The 24,146-nt window shown below is 42.3% G+C and overlaps 1 protein-coding gene across 1 annotated transcript in view; it reads left to right on the top strand.

Moving 5' to 3' along the window:
- Window positions 1-24,146, top strand: part of BRINP1 (BMP/retinoic acid inducible neural specific 1) — a 418,088-nt gene that overhangs the window by 283,553 nt on the left and 110,389 nt on the right. Inside the window, exons 3-5 of the mRNA XM_085612183.1 lie at window positions 6,119-6,309; window positions 21,491-21,660; window positions 23,929-24,034. Coding sequence (XP_085468309.1) covers window positions 6,119-6,309; window positions 21,491-21,660; window positions 23,929-24,034 — 467 coding nt within the window. The remainder of the gene's footprint in view (window positions 1-6,118; window positions 6,310-21,490; window positions 21,661-23,928; window positions 24,035-24,146) is intronic.

The raw sequence follows: 24,146 nt of genomic DNA, 5'->3' as shown, positions 1-24,146 counted from the left end.
AAATCTTAATTTACAATATATGTACCTGACATTAATTCTCATACGGCAGTTTTGCTCTTATTCTGGATTTTTCTGATTCTCACTTTTATAACACTCCTTAGTGCACCATCACTTCCATGTCACTGTGTTCTATAGGACTGCTGATAGCTACATAAAGAACGATCCTGCCATTTCCGGCTTAAGAGCGTCTTGATGCAGGGCCTGCCCAGTGTGGGTATGATAGGAAAAAACTGGTCCATAGTGGGATGTTCACAGAGAACAAATCAACAACAATAATCTTGGTCCATTGATTATTTCAATACTTTAATCCAGGGATCTCCAACCTTTCCTGTAATAGGTTCTGCTTATGTTCCATGAAAATCATCCTGAACTACTAGCATGGTTAGAGATTTAATAGTAACCATGTCCGACAAGATTGGTTGAATGACAGAGTATCGAGGACAAGACAATTGTGGGGCCAAATGTGATGGTAAAAAAATCAAGGAGAACACTATCAAGAAGGTAGGCGCATGTAAGTAAGTTTAGGTTTACTATTCCTAACTCCACATGCATATTAAAGGATAGGCCAGTTTCTGCCGATGTAAAAATACTACACGAAAAACTCCACTCGTAGTTTGTGAATAGCAAAAAAAAAAGAAAACTTAAATTTTCTGAGGCTTCAGTTCTTTCTGACGTCCCACTTCCATTCAGATTTAGACCAATATTCTGCCTTATTTCAAATACAGACTAAAATGCTGCCTTATTTCGGACTGATTGAGAGTTTCCAGTAGTCAGTCAGGGCAGAGGGTAAGATCAAATGTCCTTGCACTGGCTGCCTGTCACTGCACGATAGCTCTAATATTTCACTGTTTTTTATCCTTCCTTGGAGGCTGAATCAATTTGGAAATGAAATGGAATAGTGCATCTGTCTGCCATTCTATCTAGACCATGAACCACCTTCTCAGAGAAGGCGGTGAATGAAACTGGGGATTTCTGTGGGTCAAGAACAGGGTTTTAATCAGAAGTCTAGACCAAGAGAGGAATGTGTGTGTCCTCCTAGTGGTGTTGGAGTGGGGTCTACCTCTGCCATGGTTTCCGGTTTCAGTGTGTATTTTTTGTAAACCACAGTAGGTATTTTCCAGTGTTTTCCCAAATTCTGCAAATTGGTGGTTATCATTGTTTACATACTTCAGGGCCACAAAAACTTGCGGGCATATTATCAAGCACGGCGTTAATATTATCGCCGCTTTAGCGGCAAAAAACTGCCGCTAAAGCGGCGATAATGGACTTGATAATATGCCGCAGAGAATTCCAATAGAAGCCCATGTTGACACCAGAACATGGGCTTCTATGGGAATTCTCAAGGGCATAAGGGTTTCCTGCCGCTAAAGCGGCGATAATGTTAACGCCGTTTCTTGATAATATGCCCCATGGTGAGGACTATGTTTTTCTATTGTTTAAAAAATAAGGGGCATACTATCAAGACAGGCGATAAAATTATCGCCGCTTTAGCGGCAGCAAACTGCCGCTAAAACGGCGATAATGGGCTTGATAATATGCTCTATGGAATTCCAATTGAAGCCCATGTTAGATGTGAAGGACATCTAACCTGAGCTTCAATTGGAATTCCATACATCATCTTATCAAGCCACTTATCGCCGTTTTAGCGGCAGTTTTCTGCCGCTAAAGCGGCGATAATTTTATCGCCTGTCTTGATAATATGCCCCATAGTTTGCCTTTACTGTGCCAATCTCTCTCTTCCCCCATAGCTCCCCACGAGCTTCCTTCCCCACAGCCTTTCTCTCTCAGAGTCCATCTTTGAGAGCCACAGCCCTGATCTTTCACGGGCCTCTAGGATGAGGCGCGCAGACATTGTTCCATAAACTAGGGAGACCAACTCCCTTGGAGGCATTTATGTGTAACTGCAGAGGAGGACTGAGGTACCAGTAAAGTCACCACTGATTCACATACAATTGCCACGTTATTATTTATTCAGTGTTTACATTAGATACTCTTTCTTTTTCAAATGAATACGTTAGCAGATTTACAAGAACCGAGCACCTCACTGTCCTTACAGCTGTATCTCTGCTGTAAGTGACTAATCTCTCTTGGTATTCCTTAAGTTTGAATCTTTCTCTTAAACTTGCGAAACAATGATTGTCAAATTCCTCTATTTTCCTGTCTTCATCTTGCAGTGCACTGCCACATTTCCTCAGAGAAGTGCAGTCCACCTCCTCGAGTTCTGAAGACATTCAGCTTTGAAACTGGCCTAAAATATAGTGTTAAGGTAGTTTGACACAGACATCTTAGACTGCATGTTATTGATATATGTACCGATCTGAGGGTGCACATATGCTCTGAAAATCTGTTCCTAAATAATCAATTCCTTTAAAATTATTATTGAAGGGGGAGTTGCTGAGCCTGTGTGCCCTGATCAGAAGGCTGGCAGTGCTCGTTCCCCACTACAAGTGTCCGTGGAGCGGATGTGACGTAAAACTCCAGTAGCTGCTCTGGAACAAGAGAGAGGGATTTTAGGGCCATAAAAACGTATGATTCAGCTTCCATGGCAGTTTGAATCTAGCAAGTTGGATGATGAGCCCCATTAACCAGCAAAGGACTACGCACAGCTGACACAACTCTGACAAAAGGCGAGACAGACTGACTGTCAAGCGAGCCTTTCAATTTTGTCAGCTTCTAAAGGAAAATACGCGGCGTCCATCCACTGTGTTAACACAGCTGCTTGTAACCTGCAAACGTGTCAGTCACTCGTACGTCGGAGAACGCTCTGTAGAGAATGCACCTACATCCTAGAGTTAACATGTTTCCATCTAACCGAGTCCTGAATGCTGCTTTGCACTTGAGTGTGTACCGCACAGTTCTCTGTAGCACATTATGGCCATTGGTAGATCACAACACCCCCTCATATGGATGTACACCGCCTCATAAGGACATACATATTTGCATTGCCTCTGTATGGAAACCACCCTCAGATACATTCTCTGTAAGGCCTTGTAACCTGCCGTTTATTTGTAAAGCTTTCCTTTCCTATCAGCACCTGGCTTTATCACTTTCACTGTCTCGCTTCAAGGAGAACTAAAACACCTGCTTTAGACACGAAATGCAAAGCGCCACCCAGACCACTGCCGCTCTCGCCAGAAGGAGTGGAAAAAAGGACATCCCAAAACCTCACAATTCTGTATATAAGGCTCAGTGCTTCCTCTGGATCCAAAGCACCACAGGGGCCCTATTATGGATGGCTCTGTGGGGGCGCAACAGGGGTGTGCACCTACTTTGAGCGCCCCTGAGCCAATATGGTAATTCAGAAGGAGCCCCAGACACTTGGGAGGCCCCCTATGGAATACTGATAGTGGTGATGCACATTAGAATGAGCTCTGTCTTGAAGGGGCATTGCCTCATTGTCTTGGGAGCATGGCCTCATGCAAATGAGGGAATGACTTTGCCTGTGTACCCTATTACAGATGCGAGCCCAAAGGCAAACAGACCCTTAAAAGGCAGAGTAACAGTGTGTCACAAAAGAGGTGGCACACTGTCAGTGCTCCCCCTTATAGCAGCCATCTTGAATGATGAAAAGGGATCCCATGGACACGCAGACATCCCCATGCGGTTATGTGCAGTCCCTCACAGTCCCCACCTACAGGGGGATCTCTGTCCCCTCTTTTAAATGCAGGCAGGTGGTGCCTCTACAGCGATAGACGAACTGGCTGCTTCAGTCAGCTGCTCCATGCCCCTAGGGCAGCACCAGTCCGTGTCTGTCCTGAGGGCAGCACATTATTTGCAATAGGGCACACTATCCCTGTTTGCGCTCAGTGAAGCCAGGGATTGTATCTATAATACAGGCCCAGGTGCTTAGGTGAAGATTCCCGATCGCAGAGAGTCTCCTCAGTGCTCTTCGGTTGTGCTGTGACAGGATGCAAGGATGCTCTTGTTGCAGAGCCTCGGCTTCAATAGCCAGCGAGCAACAGCTGAAGATCTAGGGTCCTGCTGCATCAGTCTGCCCAGTATGCTGTCATTGAAGGCAAGGGAAACAAGTACCTACCTACCAACCTACCTACACAGACACACACACACACACACTCTCTCTCTCTCTCTCTCTCTCTCTCTCTCTCCCTCTCTCTGCATGTACGCATGCATGCACACGTACACAGGCACACAAACACATTTAAAGAAGCAAATGGTCTGAGGTTTGTTTGGTCAGGTCCCTCACCAGTTGCTTGTTTAGCAAACATTTTTCTGTAAAAATCAGGTGCAGCAAAACCTTAAGAACCTTCGACAATTCACTCACCGCCCTTGGTGCCTCTCAGAATATTGGCAAGAGCAGCATCAGTGTAGGTGAAAAACTTTACAGATCTAATAGTATCTTTCACAACATTAGTATCGGCTTAACACCTGAACGCAGCAATTTGCATCTGTAAGTGACCTGCCTCTGTACACAAAAGTCCATCATTGTGCAGCAATATGTGCAGTAGAGGTTTTAGTAACTTTGGATCCTTTGAGCTGGATGCTAATTTTTTGTTAAAATTTGAAAACGGTGCAGAAGGAAATGGAATATTTGACAAGTGCAGCAAATCAATAATTATACACAAAATGCCAAAGCCCCAAAATCACATTACTGCAATGGCCCAGGGTATGACACATTAAGTTGCCGATTCCGATGTCGGACAGACTCAGGTCCATCCGACATCGGTCAGGAGCCGTAACCGACCGACCTGCTGTCATCAGTTACGGCCCTGCTAGTACGATGCGACCGAACAGGGTTCGGTCACACTCGTATACATCACAATGCAAGCATGCATTCTGAGCGGAACAGGGAAACAGAGCGGCAGCAGGCCATATTAATAAATATGGCTCTGCGCTGCCTTTCCCTCTGTCCCAAATCTGGTTGCTCCTCTGCGTTGCACTATTTTTTTATAAATCTACCATGGTGTATTTTAAATGCCACAGCACATTGGCTTTAGATATGTTTACTGCAGTTGAAGATTCGCCATAAACCTGTTTTAGCTAAAAAAAAAAATAATTAATAATATCCCACTTTGCCATTCTATGTGTTTACTGCTGTTATATTTATGTGGCCTTGGAGACATCAGACAGTGTTCTTCTCTCGGTCCCATTGTTAACACCCAAGGATTGCTTTCCACGTCTCTCTGTTTACCAGCCTTGGACCTTAACACAAGTTCAACTTTCCTTTGTCCACATCTCTTGGATGCGGAATAATCAGATAAAGCTGTTTCTCCGAGTTCTGTCCTACTTGTTTCCTCAAGGTCTCAGCTTTGTGCTCTTATGTTAATGCCAGCAATACACTTGTGCATTGCACGGAGTCTCTTGATTGTATTGTAATTGCTAACAATGTGTATGTATTACATAATAGATTTACATTCCAATGTGAATAATGATGTCCACATGTAAATATCACATAAACCATTCTCTCCAGCGTATCTTCTACGCTTTCATTTCCACTTTTTCTCTGTATCTCTCCCCCCATTTCTTTACTCTTTCAGACCCCAGTTTACTCCTTTATTTATATTTTAAAGCTAGCATTCATTTTGTGTTCTATCTCCCTTTACTCTCCCATGTTTTCAAATGTATTAGTCTGCCCTGTCCTGTCTTCTTTATCACTCCAAACAGTTCCCTCCATCACATTTCACTCTTGACTCCTCATTTCCATTACTTCTCTTCCACTTCGAAGGGGTTCTTTAGTCTTCTTGCCCATTCATATCTTCTGCCTTTCCTGTTTTCTTTTCTCTTAACTCCTTCATCTCTTGTCTGTTTTTGCATTTGTTCCATTATGTGTATATTGATGTTTCCCTTTATCTGCTTTTCTGTTCAGCCTCTCTTTATCATTCTTAAGTCTACCTCTGTTGCTTCATATAGGTTCCGCCTTTCCTCTCATAATATCTCACTTCTTTTAACTCCTATGTTTCCTTCAGGCTTCCCTCATCTTCAGTCTTTATTTTCTCTCCCTATCTCCTTTGCTCCTTAAGTTTATGCCTCTCTCGCCAGTCCTCTACACATCTCCCTTTACCCAGACAGTTCTCCCTCATACGTGGATCTCTTCACTCAGATGCCCTGTCAAAGATTGTTTCTGACCCTGAGTTTTGGCCCTTTTTGCTGGTTCTTGCAGGGAGTTTGCCCGTTGGAAGGTTAGGAACACAGCCATTGAGCGCAAGGATTTGCACCGGAACCCCGTACCACTGATGCCTGAATTCCAGAGGAGCATCCGCCTGCTGGGCAGGAGGCCCACCACGCAACAATTCATTGACACCATCATCAAGAAATACGGCACACACATCCTCATCTCTGCCACGCTGGGAGGTAACTATTGTTTCTACGTATGTATTGTAAGCGGTGATTATGGGGACAGGTGAGCTAAGTGCCAGACCAGAAAAATGGGGTGAATGTGTGAAATAAAAGTCTCAGATGCTGTGTGATGTAAGGCTCTTTAATTAAGACCACAGTTTTGCATCTTACATTTATTTCTCGTGCTCAAATTTCAATTTAGCTACGTCCATCGCATGACGCATCTAGACTGCCAGACGGTGGCATAATGTAAAATGATGGGGCCACCCTGCAGAATGTGGTGAAGGGCTCTTAGTCTCCCATATCTCACAAATATTCATTGGCCTTGGGCAGAATGTGGCCTCTCTGAAGGGTTTGGGGCCCTGGAATGGTTGGGGGACCCCTTGCTGCAGGGCCCTGTGTTACACCTCTGCTACCAAATTGCAACATGCCAAAACCATTGAGATCCCAAAAACATATCGTGAAACCACTATCAACAGGTAATCATAACCCCCAAAAATCTAATTCACTCAAGCAATCGCCCACAACAAGCATAAACAAAGTAAGCACCCTACGATAGACTCCATGCTACTGCCAAGAACTGCTGCAGAGGACACAGTGGCTTTTCAAATGGACAAAACTAACATAATACATACATATAAAACCTACAACTAATTAACACATGTAACACCATCATACTGGCTGACATGAGACACAGACACAACTCAAAATGGAAATCTGACAACTAGACGATATACCACAACCGAACACACCAATGTACTGAAATAACTTCAGACATGCTGACACCTCACTACCATGAAATACAATAGCAAGGTACCTGACTTATAACCTCAGTGCAGAGGTTGCTTCAATGCCACAATTTTCACACTCATGACACGCCAGTCTTCTGGGGTCACATTCCATTCTGCATGATCCACAGGACCATGCACCAATAAACAATCCATAGAGCAGGGAAGCAACCCACATTCCATAGTGCTTGGGGGTCTTATAATGCCAATTTCTGACTTTACTGGAATGTGTCAATATACATTCCATAGAGCCCTGTGGTTTGTGGCAACAAACACTCCAGAGAGGCAGAAAACATGTGGTAATGTACATCCTATAGTGCCCAGGGACTTGTGGTGGCGAACAGTCAAGCGATCCTATATTCACAAGCCAGCGCAACTTCCAATGAGCCAAGCAACAACATATCATTCAGACAATTAACACCATCATTCGTACCAGATGTGTCCTATAGAAGTTCAATTAACATGTATTTTCAGTTCTTCCAAGACCTAGAGAAAGCTACCCTCCTCATAAATGGGCCAAGTAAAACCAGGGAGGACCTCTCTGTTGAAGAAGCCCACCCACCATCCCATGGTCATTTGTTTGGTCACTCACTTTGTTTGTTGGAGGCTCAGCAGAATACCTACCATTGAACATGGCCCTCTACCTCTTCCCAGTACTCACTGGCATGTGAAGATATATTCACTAGTGGACATTCGAAAATCGTATTTTACAACTTCTGGAGTCATGAAATATGAGTAATGAAACATGCACTAAATTTGAGAATTGATGAGGGGTGTGTTTCTGAATGAGTTAGTAAACATGCAGGGACCAGCATTACTAGAGGAAAGACATAGCTGGGAGATAGTTGGCTAATTCAAATCTTCAATGATAACATTTTATGTGACCTGCATGTCATAAATTCAATTTCAGAAAGGGCAATTTATAGTTTAATTCTTCCCAGGTTGGCAATTATGTAGACCTCAATTAGGTACTGGAAAAACTGGATGCCTATGGGGTCTATGACCCAATTCTTGCAAGGTTAGTAAATTGAGTACCATTGAAATGGGTAATAGTGACACAATGGTTTTAAAATCTATGAAGAAAGAGCAGTATGAATTGTTATATGAAAATCCAAGTTATTATTGTTAAAAGATGAAGAGAATTGTACTTGTGTTTATAAAACGCGTTGTAAATAAAGCTTACTGTCATTATAATTGTTGTCAATCTTAGCAGACTGGAATGTCAGCACAGGAAGCCAATCTCAGTTGCTTGCAATAATAATATTTGGATCAAATGGAGAAGAAGATATTACAACCAATGGACATCTTTAAGGTGCCTCTTGTGACCCATGGTACTGCCTTTGCATCCCTGGCTTCAAAGGTGGTAAAGGCAGAGCCCAGAACAGAAGGCAAACAGTGTGTAGATGAGCATTGTTTACTTTCTGCAGCAGCCGCTGGGAGGAGGGAAAGCAAACTTTTTGATTTGTCAAACATAAATTTAATAGAGCAATTAACACTCATATGATTAAATAAAAAACGAACCAAGGAAAAAAAAAATATTTTTAAACAAAGTGTTGCCATGTTTTGGGCTAAACCTCATTCCGGGAGGAGTAAACGAGGAGGGGGTCGGGGAGCGGGGAAGAGGTAGGTAGTGGTGGAACATTGTCAAGGGGCTGTAAAGTGCAGGAAGAGGTAGGTTGTGGTGGAACATTGTCAAGTGGCTGCAGAGTGCAGGAAGAGGTAGGTTGTGGTGGAACATTGTCAAGGGGCTGCAGAGTGCAGGCTTGTGCATTTCGGCGGCGGTTCTCGGTTCGGGAAGGCACGGTTGAGGTAGAGGTCATTTATGAGTCTTTTAAATTTTATAAAGGAAGTGATAGTCCTGATATCGGCTGGGATGGAGTTCCAGATTTTGGGTGCGTTTCCAGCGAAGGATCCTGCAGCGGTTTTTTGTTTGCGAGTTTTCATAGGTATGAGTAGCATGGTGTTGGAGCTCCTGAGGTTTCTTGTCTGGTCGGCTTTCTTGAGTTTTGAGGCAAGGTATTCCGGTTTCCCTGTGTGCAAGGCTTTGTGCGTGAGGCAGGCAGTTCTAAGGCTGGAACGCTGTTCGACTGGGAGCCTTAGTTCTCTGAGTGTGGGTGATAAATGGTCATATTTCTTAACTCCGGTGACCATTCTGCCAGCTGCATTGAGAGTTGTTTTGAGGTGAGCTAGGTGGGATCGAGCTGTACCGGGGAGGACTGCGTTGCCATAGTCCAGTCTAGATAGCACCAGTGATTGGGTGGCTTGTTTGAGGTCGTTTGGCAGGATGAAGGGCTTAATTTTGTTGAGAAGCTTCAGATTGAGGAAGGCACTCTCCGTGGAGATCTTAACCTCTTCAGCGCGGCGCGGATTTCCACGCCACGCTGAAGATTCCGTGCGCGGGCGGGGCCATGACGGAACGGTTCCGTCATGCGCATAGCGCAACCGACGTGCATGACGGAACCGTTCCGTCATGCGCGTCGAAGGGGTTAATGTGTTTGGTCATGTTCAGTTTTGGGTCTAGGGTGATTCCTAGAGATTTTACCGAGTTAGCCAGGGTGAAATTACCGTTGAGGGCATCGATTGCTTTTAGCCACTCTATGATTTGAGGGTTTTCTTCTTTGTTGGAGATGAGGAAGATTTCGGTTTTATCTTGATTGAGATTAAGGTGGTTTGTTGATAGCCAGTGTTGAACTTCACTAGGAGTGTTGTTGACAGATGTAGTGGAGGTTCAAAGATGGGTGAAGGAAGGGGACCGAGACTGCAGATGACCCCCAGAATGAAACAAAATGATAAATAAAGGAAAGAGGAGAAGCAAAGAGAATAACACTGATGACCGATAAGCTGCAGAAAAAAGAGATGGCACCTAGTACATTAAATGCAGAATGATTACGAGAGGAAGGAGTGCAAGGGATAGAAAGATAAAGGCAAGTTCAAAGATTTTGCCACTCTAAGTGAATTAACATTTTATTGCTCCATCTGCGTGACCTACTTCCCTTTTATTGTTTTTATTGTTTGCCCTCTGCCCACCCTCACTAAATACATTTTAGACAGAACTAGGAAAATAAAACACAACTGTATGGTTGCAGCACTACCCGCATAATTTTAGGTTTACTGCACTTGCGAGACAATTCAACCCCTTCAGCAGAAATTGCAAATTTGAACAGCGGAAATGTCTCCAGGTGAAACGGATCCAAAGTTACCAAAAACATGCCTCGTATCGCGCAGCACAGCGGCAGGCACTTTACCAGTGGCATAGGAAGGGGGTGCGGTGGGTGGGGGCCGCCCCGGGTGTCATCACTGAGGGGAGAGACAAAATGTCAAAAATATGTTATTTTTGCCATGGGTGACAAGAAATTTTCCGCACCGGGTACCACCGCACTTTTCAAAGGTTGACTGGTCACATTTCATATGACTGATGTATTCAGGAGTTAAACTAGCAAGAATCCCGTGAAAACGTTTCGCCAGATAGTATGGATGCCCGCATTTAATGCGTTGATGAAAGTTTTTTGTCTACAGCATTAAAGACGCCCTCTCAAATGTAAACAGAATTGACTATTGGTGGGAATAAGGAATCCTCTTTGGTCACAAACATGCTTTGTTTCGTCATTTGGGCAAATGTATGTAGCACCAGAGACACTGGCCTCTAAGCAACGGTTCTTTCAAGAGGGCATTCAGGGTACACAAATATCAGCCATCTTACATCTCTTTCAAAGGTCTGCTGACTTGCATCTAACAGTGCCTCTTAGTAAAACCCCTACATTGCACATTTGTAGTTTAAATACTGTTCTGCAAGGCTGTTTCTTAATGCTCTGAAGTCCTTGCAGGGGCCCATGGTATTGAAACAGAATTAAAAGAAAACTGAAGACCAGTTCTAAAACATAACTGAGAAAATCACACACCTTTTATTACATTAGGTATGCATAAGTAGGCATGTTTTCTGCTGAGTGCATCGTTGGACGTTTTTCATAAACTATTTAAATCTGCGATTTCAAATGGACAATGTTAACACAATGATGCCCCTGTGCTTCCATGGAAGAACACATTGTGTATATGGTAAATAACATTTTAGCAGCATCTGGTGAATGTGTATACTTTTCACTCTTACCACGCTTGGTTTTATTCCATAGTGCTGCGATTCCTTTTGTATCAATGTGAGTTAAAATGACAAAATAGAGTTCAGCACGTATTGCATATTTTTATGCTGCATGAATAGGTTTTCCAAATTCCTACTACCTTGAAAAAAGGTGAACTTATGCAATTAGAGACAGGTTGTATGGGTCTTGCCAAATATTTTTTAGGAAAATATCACAGAAATATACCTTGTTCAGAATTTATAGATTTGTTTTTAGATGGTGCAAAATATCATTTGCAGAAACAATTGTGAAGGACTTCGGAGTTTCTGTAAAAAGAAAAAAAGGAAAATATGGAATTTTTAAAGCACACTTTTCCAGTTATCTCTGAAAAACAGAATACATTTTACACAAGTATTGGAGAAGCCAATTGGTCTGGCGACTGTTGTCCAGTATTTTAGCTTTACCAATGCTTGTTAAGCCATGGATTTCATAAAATGCTAATGCTGAGAGAACTAGCGGGCCCTGGCCAGTAAAAAAGATAACATTGACTAAAAGCAAACAAATTTTGATCTAAAAAAGCACACATTACCATACATACTAGTCACGCTCACTGAAGGGAACTACTTCATGTGCGGATGTGCTTCTTGTGCAACGGTGGAATGGCATCATTCAAACTGAAGTTAGCCAATGAGTTAAGCTGGTTGCCCAATTACCCCATGCTGTATGCTGTAGTGGATGGAAAGACAATGTTAATGACCCACAGACCAATGGATGATTTTATACTAAATTCTAGTACAATCAAAAGGTCTTGGTAAGTGTCTGGCCTAAATAAACAGGTCTAGCCTTCCCTGGTACAATGGATATTATCATTATTTTTTTTTACATCAAAGGATATTTCACAAAATAAAATGAAAATTAAATTAAAATAATACAATAAAATGACCAAAAAGCTATTTAGCCACCTATATATGGTTGCAATATGCTTAAAATATAAATGTTAAAGTTAAAAAACATTCACTGAGATAGTTCCTGTTTTCAGGCATGCTAGGTATTTAATATTATTATTAGTAGTAGTAGTAAAAGAAGTAGTAGTAGTAGTGTTATTATTAGTTTTATGATTCTAATTACAATGAGACACCAATAATAATAAATCACCACCAAACAAACATTCAAATTACAAGCACAGCGATGTTACAATGTCATTTAGACCCTTAATTACAGAAAATAAGTCACCATCTAACTGGGCAACCAACTGCATTGGAAAAAGATGGGCAGTATTTGAAGTTAATTTAAAAACTAAATAAAATGAAGCACGCTTTGAACAAGGTGTGTCATTGGACAAAAATGAGCTATTTTTAGGTTGATGTGAACAATGTGCACAGGTTTTGTGCAATCACTCATGGTGAAGGGAGCCATGAGTACAGTGGGCTGACCCATTGCCCCCTTCAGTATGCTGCAGGTGGGCAGAAGCCAAATGGGAATGGCAATTTAACAGACCAGTGAATACATCCCACTGACCAAAAGCCCCTTTATGTATGACTATTCTGAATGTTTTTGGTGGAAAAAATCAATACTCCAGTGATGCAAGTGCGATGGGTAAAGTGAGATGACAGATTGCCCCATTCAGCGTGCGGTAAGTGGGCAGAAGCAAAATATGAATGACAGCTTCACAGGCTAATGGATGAAGCCAACTGACCAAATATGTTTATTATGTATGGATTTTTGAGGGGAAAAACAGAATAGTCTGGCGAAACAGCTAGAGCGGTCTCACAGAGCAAACCTAAAATAATTTTCTGCTAAGAATTGAGACTGTTCTACTGATAACTTCTGCCTACTGTCGCTGTTAGAACATTGCCTTCAGTACTTAATGAGAAGGCCAGCCTTTGGTAAGACAGAGTAGAATACAGAGTAATACACTGAGAAAAACCCAACATGGGGAGTAGAGTTGATCAGAAATGAGCCTGTGGAATGAGAGGGGATGGAGCTAGCGAGGAGCACACGCTTCTCATTTTGCAAGTCGCGCAAGGCCAGTCACCTGCAGTACCGCATTCATTTGTAAAGAACAAAAGCCTCACAAGTTGAAGGACTGCAGGAAAATGTGCCAAGGCCTTGCGGCGCTCAAGTAGCTGGGCCTTGAGAGCCTCCATCACACTTGAGATGAAGCACAAGCCTGGAGGCCAGCAGTGCTGTGCTGAAAGAGAATCACTCCCACGCCTGAATGGCGCCCCTACCCATGCGGCACGCTGCAAAACAATAGAGTCACCACATGAAATATATTTTTAATATTGCAGTGGCCAAGGATGTGAATTATTCACCACCACTTTAATACATGTGGACAAGGCCGGCTTGTTCCTCTCCTGTTTTGAAATGAATGCATTCCCTCCATTTCTGCTCCATAGGCCAAGAGACCTCCAGAGAATATCTGATTTTTTATCAGCAAGGCAGTGCCTTTGAAGTAGAGAAAATATAACTGCCCATTTAATACTAGGCCTGGGCTAAAATTCTGTTCCGGTCGCGGAAATTGCGATAATTTGACATTTTCGCGTTCCGCGGAGAGCGCGAAAATGTCAAAATTTCCGCAATCCGCATTTACCGGAAATTTTTTGCTTGCTCGCGCTGTAAAATAATACATTCTCGCGTGCGCGCGATCGCCTTACCTGAATTCCAGCGTTCGCTGACAAGTTTTCCCAATCCGTTCGCGTTCTCCATGAGATGTTGGATTGTTGGTAGCCATTTGCGCTGTCTCGCGACAGTTCGCGCCCGTAGTGACGTCATTCGTCGCGCGATCACGTCTTTCTTCTCACGATCATGCACCGCGAGACAAGTGAAAACAAGATGGCCGCGCCCGCGAGCAACCACATGGGTAAGTTGGCAAGCCGCGACCATGCAGAAAATACCGCGAATGGGCGGGAAAAAAACTTCCGCATCTTCGTGATATTTCCGCGTGTTTGCGGAGATTTTGTAACATTTTCGCGATAATTTGCGAAAGTGAATTTCGCAAATTCCGCCCACCCCTATTTAATACGTATCTGATAGGTTCTGCTCAGTGGCAGTTGATAATGGAGTATTGAGATACTCTTTAAGTTCCCCTAAAGTCTTGCCAAACTCTTGTCCACAAATTCCAACTATATCTCTTTACTTCATTTTCTACTCGAGTCCCTCCTCAAAGACAAACACTGTAAAGTTGTTTGGAGATAAGAATGTACCAGTCTGAGATATCTTTCTTTGAGGACAAGTCCTAATAAAAAACACCCCCTACAAAGGGTTTAACCTATGCCAATATTCCTTACTTTAATGACGTGCTTAATAAAACAATAGTTTCTACTGTACACAACATTCTATTGTACGTCTGACAAATTTAACATTTTGATATGTTGAGGTATGTAAAAATATGAAAAGATGTACGTAAAGAAAATAAAAAGGATTCCCTGGATGGGAGGGAGGAGTTAAGGAAAGAAGTAGTGACACAATTTAAGGAGTAGATGAGGTGTAAATAAAGGAGAGAAGGGAAGTCATCGAATCAGACAGCATGGGGAAATGAGAAATAAACAGGAGTGAAGCAAGGAGCGATGGACTGAGGATAGGAGAAAATAAAGCTTGAGAGAAGAAGGAAATTAAGTGAGAATGATGAGAGAAGGAAGCTGATGTCTGGAGAAAATGTGTGTATCATAAATAAATTAGCACTAACTGTACAACAGGAATACTTTATGGGCAAAAATGTTTAAAAGCTCCCCTGGGTTAGTTAATCATATGGAAACCAGGGAATAATGAGCAAAGTTCTTTGTATATTATTGTTTTCTTGAGTGCTGGAGAGAACTTCTCTGACAATATGTTAGCATAAGGGTCAAAAACTGCGAAAACAACAACAAAATATGTGGGTGTTAGAGGGTCACCTGCAAAAGCTCACAAACAAAACGAATGTACCTTGAAATGGAAGATGTTGGTAGATGTTGAGTGGAAGGAAACACATAGAAGATGCAAAAAAGACAGTGGGTAGAAAGACTGTTAGAAGGGAGTCAAGGAAAGATGAAGGGAGAGGTGGATAAGTGAGAATTTTGAGAGAGGACGAAAACATTGTAGAAATGGAGAGTGAAGCTAGACCAAGAGATGTGACAATGGAGAGTGGGGGGAGGGGGGGGGTGGAATGGATAGCGAGTGACATAAAGTGGTGAACCTGTGAATAAAACAGTATATTATAAATAAAATGGTGAAAGAAAAGGTCAGGGATTATAGGTGGGAGATGAGATTATAAAGCATAATTGGTAAGGAAGATGGATGTGAAAAGGAGGTGGATTCTAGGAAGGCAAGTAAGCAATTGATACATTACAGACAGATAATGGGGGAACAGTGAAGGACATAGTAGAGCGACTCAGAATGAGGTAGTTGTTGAGATAAAAATATACTATGTTTAAGAAAATGATAGAAAGGCTCTTGTGGAGCCTGGTTACATGATAAATAATATATTCATTTTAAGAATTCATATGAATGTGGTAAAACCCAAAGAAATTATATTTTCATCCACCCACAACCTCTCTTTTCATGAATGTTTTTGGACATTTGGCAGTCAGCAGAGGGGCTAAGTGAGACAATGAAGAGTAAAAGGCATGTTAGATGGAAGAATTAGAAAACATGAAGGAGGAAAAAGAGGTCACTAATTGTTGCTTTTGATCTGACAGACTCTACATCTACCAGTAACAGATGAAAGTAGGCAACAGCGGTGCAGTAGAGTTGAGTTTTTTCCCCACTACTTTTTCCTATTTTCTCAAATGTAGAATTGACGAAAATAGGTTTAGCTTGGCTCTAATTTTATTAAGCCATGGCATGGTATTTTAAGATCATGAATTGATGATGGCATTTAATGCAGGCCCACAAAAGGGCTATAACCTAACATTAAAACGAGTAACCCTCTGGGTTTTGTTGCATAGTCCTTTGTGTATTATAATTCTCTTGAAAATTGGAAATACTGTTTATGACTAGATGATAGCGTAGGAGGCCAAAACTACTAAACCACTATGTTGATGGTAAGAACAAATTAGAGCTTTCTAGCCACCTACCAGAGTGCTCAAACAAAGTAAATACATTGCAATGTGCAAAACGAAAAAGAAATTAATAGCGGAACAAACCACAGTTTGAAAAATGCTGAAATTTATAAATTACCTAATTAGGGGCATATCAACAAGGGCTTTATCTCTGCCTTTTTGGCTTTAAAAGCCAAAAAAGCAGAGATAAAACTAGCGCCCTATCAACAACAGGGTGCTAACACGCAAATTTGCATGTTAGCACCCTTTTACTCTACGCTTCCCCTTGCATCTCTAATGAGATGCAAAGGGGGCGTTCCAGAGTAAAATAATAGGAGAAATGTCGCTAAGCGACATTTCTCCTATTATCAAGAATGTCGCTAACCCTGTTAGAGACAAAAAAAGCAGCGCTAACCGCGGTTAACGCTGCTTTTTTACGTCTGCTAATTTTCAGACTTAGCCATGATATCCTATGGAAGGAGGATATCATGGCTAAGTTTGCCTGTCCCTATCAACAAGGTAACGTGTGATTATCGCTGGGTTTCCAGCAATAATCTCACGTTAGCCTGTTAGCGTGTAGATTTTTATCGCTATTGTGATAAGCGTTGCAAATAGCACGCTATCTCAGCGATAAAAATTCACGCTAGCCGGCGATAATTATCCTCACGCTAAGAGCGCTGAGCGATAATGATCGCCGGTTGTTGTTGATATGCCCCATAGAGTGTAAAGAAGATCTCAAAGATATGTTACTCAACATTTAGGAATACAATTTAGACAATCAACCCATCCAAGTGGGTGGATGTGTAAGGGCAATCAGCAATCATAAGGATAATCAGCAACCATATGCAAACAATGCAAGACAAAGCAAAAAGGGCTGCAGCAGAATTTCTATTAGATGGACAATGCCACAAAAAAGGATGGAATCACTGTCAAGGCTACAAAAATAAATTGAACAAGCTCCTGAAGTGAAAATTTCAAGACTGAAAAGAGAACATTAGCCACATAGTTGACAGGTATCAAGGAACAGGAGGAATTGCTGAAGGACAAATATATAGCAATAGCAAGAGCAAACAAACAAACTGAAATACAGCCACCCGGTCAGAAAGACGAACCTACATTAGAAATTAATGAAAACCGCAGCCATACATTCAGCGCCAGCAAGAACCTGCACATACAGCAATGGAAAGCTTACCATAATGGAAAACATAAGAGCCTATGGAAAGAACTGTAAGAGAATTTCAAGGCACTACGTTTAAGAGTTGTCCACTGTTCTGATATAATGATAAAGATTTGCAGGAAGAGAAAAAGGCAAGATTGCAGGAGAACTCAGAACAGAACACAGGAGGTCCAAGCAAACTGACATCAAGTAGACAACTGATTCACGGAAGCAATGCTGATTCACGGAAGCAATGCTGATTCACGGAAGCAATGCTGATTCATGGAAGCAATGCTGATTCACGGAAGCGATGCTGATCACATCCATGATGGTAATAAGTCAACTACGCAACTACCTGAGTGCGTTACATATCAACCGTATCAGCACTCAACCTTCTTGATTAACATGTTGATCAAATCATTACATTTCAGAGCTGCTCTACCATCGATTAAATCATTTTATATGTTGTCATTTATTTGTAAATTGAAAATACAAGGAGTGGATTTGTCAAATGTGAAGAACAAAACCACAACAAAGGCCTTTAATGCAAGGTCTAATAACCAATCCATTATCATCTTCTTGAAGGAGTTGTGACATCACATCAAGCGTAGGCTGTAGAATGAATAGCAGGAAGTTCCAATCCGGATAACTCATGCAGCTGGCGAGGGAAGTAGATATGGATATCCCTCCAGTGTCCCAATATCTGGCACTGAAGAAATAAGCCCGAGTCATGTGTAGGTGAAAATGTCTGACCCGCCTTCCATATCCTCCCAATGCTAGCAGAACTAATTCCAAGCTTAACTTGCAAGTCTAGTAAATGTGGTGCCACACAGATCCAGACCACGTTAATGTGCATGTGTAATATGGTCTGTGCTTTGTAGTATTTGGGACAGGCCTGGACTGGCGCTTCTGGACACTAGTGGACTAGCCAGGTGAGGGCAAGTTTCACTGCTTGTGGTGGGTGGTTTTGTTGCTGGGTGATGGACTGGCACAGTTGCTTCTAGAAGCTCATCTGCATTTTAAAACTAAACAATGCAAACAAATGGTTTTGCATTTGGGTGATTCCTGTGTCCTGCAGCATCAACAGAGCCGACCTTTAGGGCTTTGGGAGGATAGAGGGTAGGGAGTAGGGGTCTGCTGTATCTTGGCTCAGAGAGTCCAATACATATATGATAATGACTCATCAAAAAATTCAAGTTACAGTGTATTTCTTTTATAATGTGATCTTTGCAAAGCATTTCAGTTTAAAACGCTAAATTATACCATTGCATTAAGTGGCAATTGTTAGAAGTGACAGATCGTTAGAAGTGACAGGTTCTAATAATGAACTTAGAAACATTCAAGCCCCCACCACCCTAACAACGATGCTGTTAGTGAACCAAGAGAAAAGCTGTCTTATATCCTCTTTTCGTGGCCTAGGGTGTTAATGTAGATGAAGTAACATTATAATCTTTTGCTTTTGTGCCTCACACTCACCAAACTGATGTAGTTCAAGGAGCTCTCATGTAATAATGAAGGAAAAAAGGCACTATGCAAAAAGTAATTGCTTAAGATCACACAATGTGGCCACGAGGAAGCCAAGATTGATGCATGCCCGATTCTCTCTTCCATTTTTAATCAAAGCTTAATTCTTCGAGTTGCTAAATCTGTGCACTATGTTATATTCATCCAGGCTATGCATGCTTCATAAGGACTGCTGGTAGGGGTGTTTGTGGAGGGTGATGCTTCAATGTGTAAGATAACATGAATACCAGAGAACCCACCCTTGGTTAGTGCATTGAGACCGTTTACTCCACATAGCTAAAAGTCTTTATTTATCCACCCACTCCTCACCATACAACTATTCATTCATTGAGCCATGCAACCATGTCTTCAATCTACATCCATCCATTCCATAATTGGACTAGGGATCATAATATAAAAATGTGTTGTAAAACGCAACATATTTGCAATTTCTTTTAAACATTTCTTTGGAGGAACTTCCCCAAACTCCCCTTGCCATGCCCTGCCCACTGACCACCTACAGTGTGGGGGCCGGTATGACGAAATTTGCAAGGACTGGTTTTGGCTCCCGGTTTGCCCAGAGACGCTCCTTCGATATGGCGGAGGAGTGTCGCCTCCCTCAAAATTGGCAGGAAAGGAAAAATAAAATTATAATTAACACTCATTTTAGTTCTCCTTTCCTGCCAACTGCTGAATCTTGGGTGTGGGACCTCGGAGTGACAGGCACTGAAGGGAGTGGTAATACACTCCCATCTCTTCGCATGACGGTTTGCTGGCCGTCTCAGGCTGGCCAAACGGCATGCGCAGTGAAAGCTCTCTCCAACCCAGCAATGGAGCTGCGTTGCAGAGAGCAGTCACAGACTCACAGTCTGTCCCGGAGCACAAATCAAAGGCGTTCAGGCCAATCCTGAAGCTGCTCTCATGTGTAAGAGCTGCTTCAGGATTTGCCGCATGGCATTCTGGGAGTCTGTGCCTTCCTGCAGTGAGGAGGAGCAGAAGGGCGTTTGGGGCACAGCCGCAGGGAATTTGTTTAATGTTTCACCCGCAGTCCTTATACCCCTTACCTGACCCCCATTCCCTCCATCCCCTTTCCACCTGCTCACCACTCCTCAAGCACACCAGCCGCTACTGCATTTGCCTTTGTTTGTGATAGATTTACAAGTGCTCTAGAATGTTCAAGCTTGAAGTCTAATGCTCACCTCTCCAGTGGCCTGCCGTACATGGAGAGGTGTTTGTTATTGGCTAGAAAGCCCGCTGTTTATTGATGTTGATGACTTTATAGATTGAGCAGGGAGATGTAAATTTCAGTCGTGCTGGAATGGGAATCTAGTTAAGTTTCTAGACTGTGGATTTTATAGGGTTGTATTAGCCTTCTACAGATAATGAAGCAAGTAGCGGCATACGAGAGGTCCTAAAGTCATATGAGGGTGGAATGTAACAGGCCAGTCAGCATCGCATTGCATTTAACAGTGTGAGAAAAAGTGAGAGCCGGAATTGTGGAGTGTAATGAGCGGCCTGGGGTGCATGATTAGATCCTGCAAAGAACCTATTTGCAATACCAAGCCCTCTAATATTTTTTTTTAGTCTTCTCTTTAAAGGATAGGTGCAGATTAAGGTAGAACCCCAGAGACGGGGCACTGCTAGTGTAGAAGAGGGAGAAGGCTTTATAGTATAATTTTGGTTTAAAGCTTTCACTTCTGATTAGGAAGAACCCCGTTTTTGCTTAAGAGTAGCTAATGACAACCCCGCGTATCTAGGACAGAGTCATGTCTTGGTCATAGAAGCGGGATGTTAGAGTTGCAACAATAGAGATGTCCGAACTTTCTAGGATAGCCATTTTATGTAATTTAGTATATTGATCCAGGCATCTAAGACCTGCAAATAAACTTGTATGTCAAACTAAAAAATAGTATAAAATATCTTTAGAGATCCATCAGTTGTCTAAATTCAGTATTTAACAGGGATGCCAATGTGGGAGAAGCTGTGACCAACCACACAGAAAACAACATTTTGCAGACTTTGGCAAGAAATGTAAAGCCATAAAGGCTCCGTGGACACAGTGCTTGATTACACGCACAACACACTCCCACATGTAGTATATATCACTAAGTTAAATGTTGTGAGTAGATATAAGAGGGTCCGCATATGACTCTGCAAATGTGTATATGAAACCATCTCATAAGGCCAAAATAGCTATTTCTGGTCTAAGGGTAGGGCAGAAATGGATCCGGGGTCCATCTATGATCTTACATTTTTTCTGATGGGTCTGGTCCTAGCTTCAAAATAAATTCCCCCAAACCAGGAGCTTCAGAAAGATTCCAAATATCTTGATGATCTGTCAGAATCTCAGCATTCTAATATTAGTTTGTTAGAACATGTTTGATGAATGCTGTTTTCAAGGAGGATGCGTTCAATTGGCAATTTATTTTAATGGATTTTATGATCGGTTGCCTGCACATGGTTTCCAGCAATCGTGTTAATCCAAGTTTTTACGGACTTGAATTATCTTCCACCTAATTGTTACAACATTAGAAATACTATGGTAAACGTGATGTAGACTTATTTCACGACATTATGAAACTTCTGTATCCTGCATGCATTTTAAATAATGAATTGTTCTGCAACATTCTCTTAAATTCTCCTTACCTTTCTCTGTAGGTGAGGAAGCACTTACCATGTACATGGACAAAAGCCGGCTGGACCGTAAGTCAGGCAATGCCACACAGAGCGTGGAAGCACTACACCAACTGGCATCTTCCTACTTTGTTGACCGAGATGGCACCATGCGACGTCTCCATGAGATCCAGATCTCCACTGGTGCTATTAAGGTATATGAGTCTGTCATCAATGACTTAACACACTGTGGGATATGAGAAGTCAGGATGCAATGGTCATGTGAAATAGAGACCAAGAACAACATATTAGCACAACATACCAGAGTACGAGGGAAATTGAAATTAATTGAAATATTTATTTTCATCACAAAAGCAACGGTTAAAGGGACGGTATAGCTAGGTGAAAATGTCAGTTAAAACATATAGTTTTAAACCAACAAATCCACCTACATTCACCAGTCATAGTTATCTCACGTAACTATAACTCATGTCTTAAGTACTAAAGTAACTATATTTTGCACCCCCATCATGCACAGTGTTATTAGCAGTAAAGTCACCTCAAATGTTGCAATGATGTTAGCAATGATCTCATAGAACATTACATTAGTGATGTAATATGGGAGGTAATTAGCAGTGCATTGCAAGTGCGCGCGTTATGGTTATTTTATGGACTCATAAAACCAATAGGAGGACCCCGAGGGTATCTTGCAAGGGTTTGACTTTCTGTGCTGGGTGCTGCAGGAGTACCCAGAAAAACTTTAAAAAAATGATGTGTTTAGTAAGAAGAGGTTGGTTTATTTAAACTTTGAGCCTACGGGTTTCCTCACAGGTCTAAATAAGCGAGGGCATTGGAATTTCTTAGTAGAATTTCCGTGTTTTTCGGTCGTGCAGATCTGCAGCCGCTGATATCGGTACTGCTTTACGTGTGCCAGATGGAGAAACATCGTTTAATTGTCTAATTAAATTAGTTTGATGTATAGGCAGGGATTTTCCACCCTCAGGCCAGAGCAATATGCACAGGCTGATCTGTGAATAGTTGGAAGATGTGAAAAGAGCACAATCTAAAGCAAGGATCATGCTGTAGCTTCAGAAATCCAGCTGCGGTCCTTTTAAATCCAGAGACTCACTGGGCGTGTGCATCCACAGCCTGGGACTATCCGTAACCATGGGGTCGCAATCACCATGTCAAAGTCGTTGTCGATTCACTCAATCTTTCTTCCTGTGAGAGTGCTGAAACAAGCAGAACTGAGATTGGGTACAATAATCATCAGAAAGAAGAAACGTCTTTGATGATAAACTCTTTCCAAAATGGACTTCAGTGCTCTGATTGAGAGAGTTTACTAAGGGCGGTCACTGGGCACAGTGCTAGGAAGCAAGTGGAGCTCTGATGCCCTTGAAGGGGGAGGAAGGGGCAGATTAGATGATGGGTTTTGGGAAAAGGAGGCAAAGAGTCTTCAAAAGATGAGAACTTACTTAGTAAACAATGTACTTTGACCATGTGTGATGTGTTCTCTATCCTAGACACTATTATTTTCGTTATTGAAAAGTGCAAATACATATGATGTTTGTGCAGACTGAAAATGGCTTTGTGTCTTTTTTACACTGCTTATGGGGGAGTAATGCACGCTTACAGACATACTAATGATGCCTAGTACAAAATATTGGGATCCATCACTTGAAGAAAAAAAAAACATTTACTATGCCATAGCCCAGTATAAGCCTTGCTGCACCTGGTGTCAAGCATGTGTAAAGTATCAATAGAGGGATAAAGCCCTCCCCCAAGTGTGCTGTTGAGACTAACATCGCACAGGGTGGATTAAAAGACGCTCGCAGGGTGAGCCACATTAAAAACCTTCCTTCACAGTAGCACCCATTGAGTTCCTGGTGAGAGGCATAAAGAAATAGCCTCCCTGTCTAGAACACATTTCTGAGTGGAAGTGATGAAGAGAGCTTCCCTATGTGTTGGGGCGCCTTGAGGACTTGATAGGAAATATATAAATATTGCCCACTGCCAGAACAGGGTAGATATAATCTGACTACTTTAATAGCTCTCACAGAAAGGATAATATAATTGAAGTCCAGATCTGATAGGCTCCATCCCTTCCACCCACTGCTCTTCCACTCACCTCACATCCCCAATAGTTCCTTCGCCGCCCCACTGTAATCCCACACTCTTACACGTAGAATCCTCACTTCTGCCTTCTCTCTATCGCTACATCCGAACTCCCTACTAAAAACATCACTGCATGGAGGGCTCGCTTAGATTGTAGCTACTTTCTTACTATTTAAGTCACATGCTTACACACACCTGTGGGGAAAACTAGTCCCCTCCAATGAGATTATTGCAATTTAGTGAGAAATATGGAGAATGCTCGCCTGTAACCAGCAGTACAAGAAATTATGACAAAGTTCTGAAGATGAACCTATATGTGATGCCTTCGCTAACAGAAGCACAACATCACAAAGCTCTCTGTCTTGTAGGTCACAGAAACCAGGACTGGTCCTCTGGGATGTAGCAGTTACGACAACCTGGACTCTGTGAGTTCCGTCCTGCTGCAGAGCACCGAAAGCAAGCTTCACCTCCAAGGTAAGGACAGGGCAGGGTAGATGCAGACGAAGGAAGGGACACGGTTAAAAAAATGACTGAATTACTGAGAGAAGAATTCTGGTCCTCTCTGTTTTTTATTCCCAGTGACTAA

This window comes from Triturus cristatus, chromosome 1_2 (assembly GCF_964204655.1).
Source record: "Triturus cristatus chromosome 1_2, aTriCri1.1, whole genome shotgun sequence".
In the NCBI taxonomy this organism is placed as follows: Eukaryota; Metazoa; Chordata; class Amphibia; order Caudata; family Salamandridae; genus Triturus; species Triturus cristatus.
The sequence above is the reverse complement of the archived record's forward strand: the minus strand, read 5'-3'. Positions and strand labels throughout refer to the sequence as shown.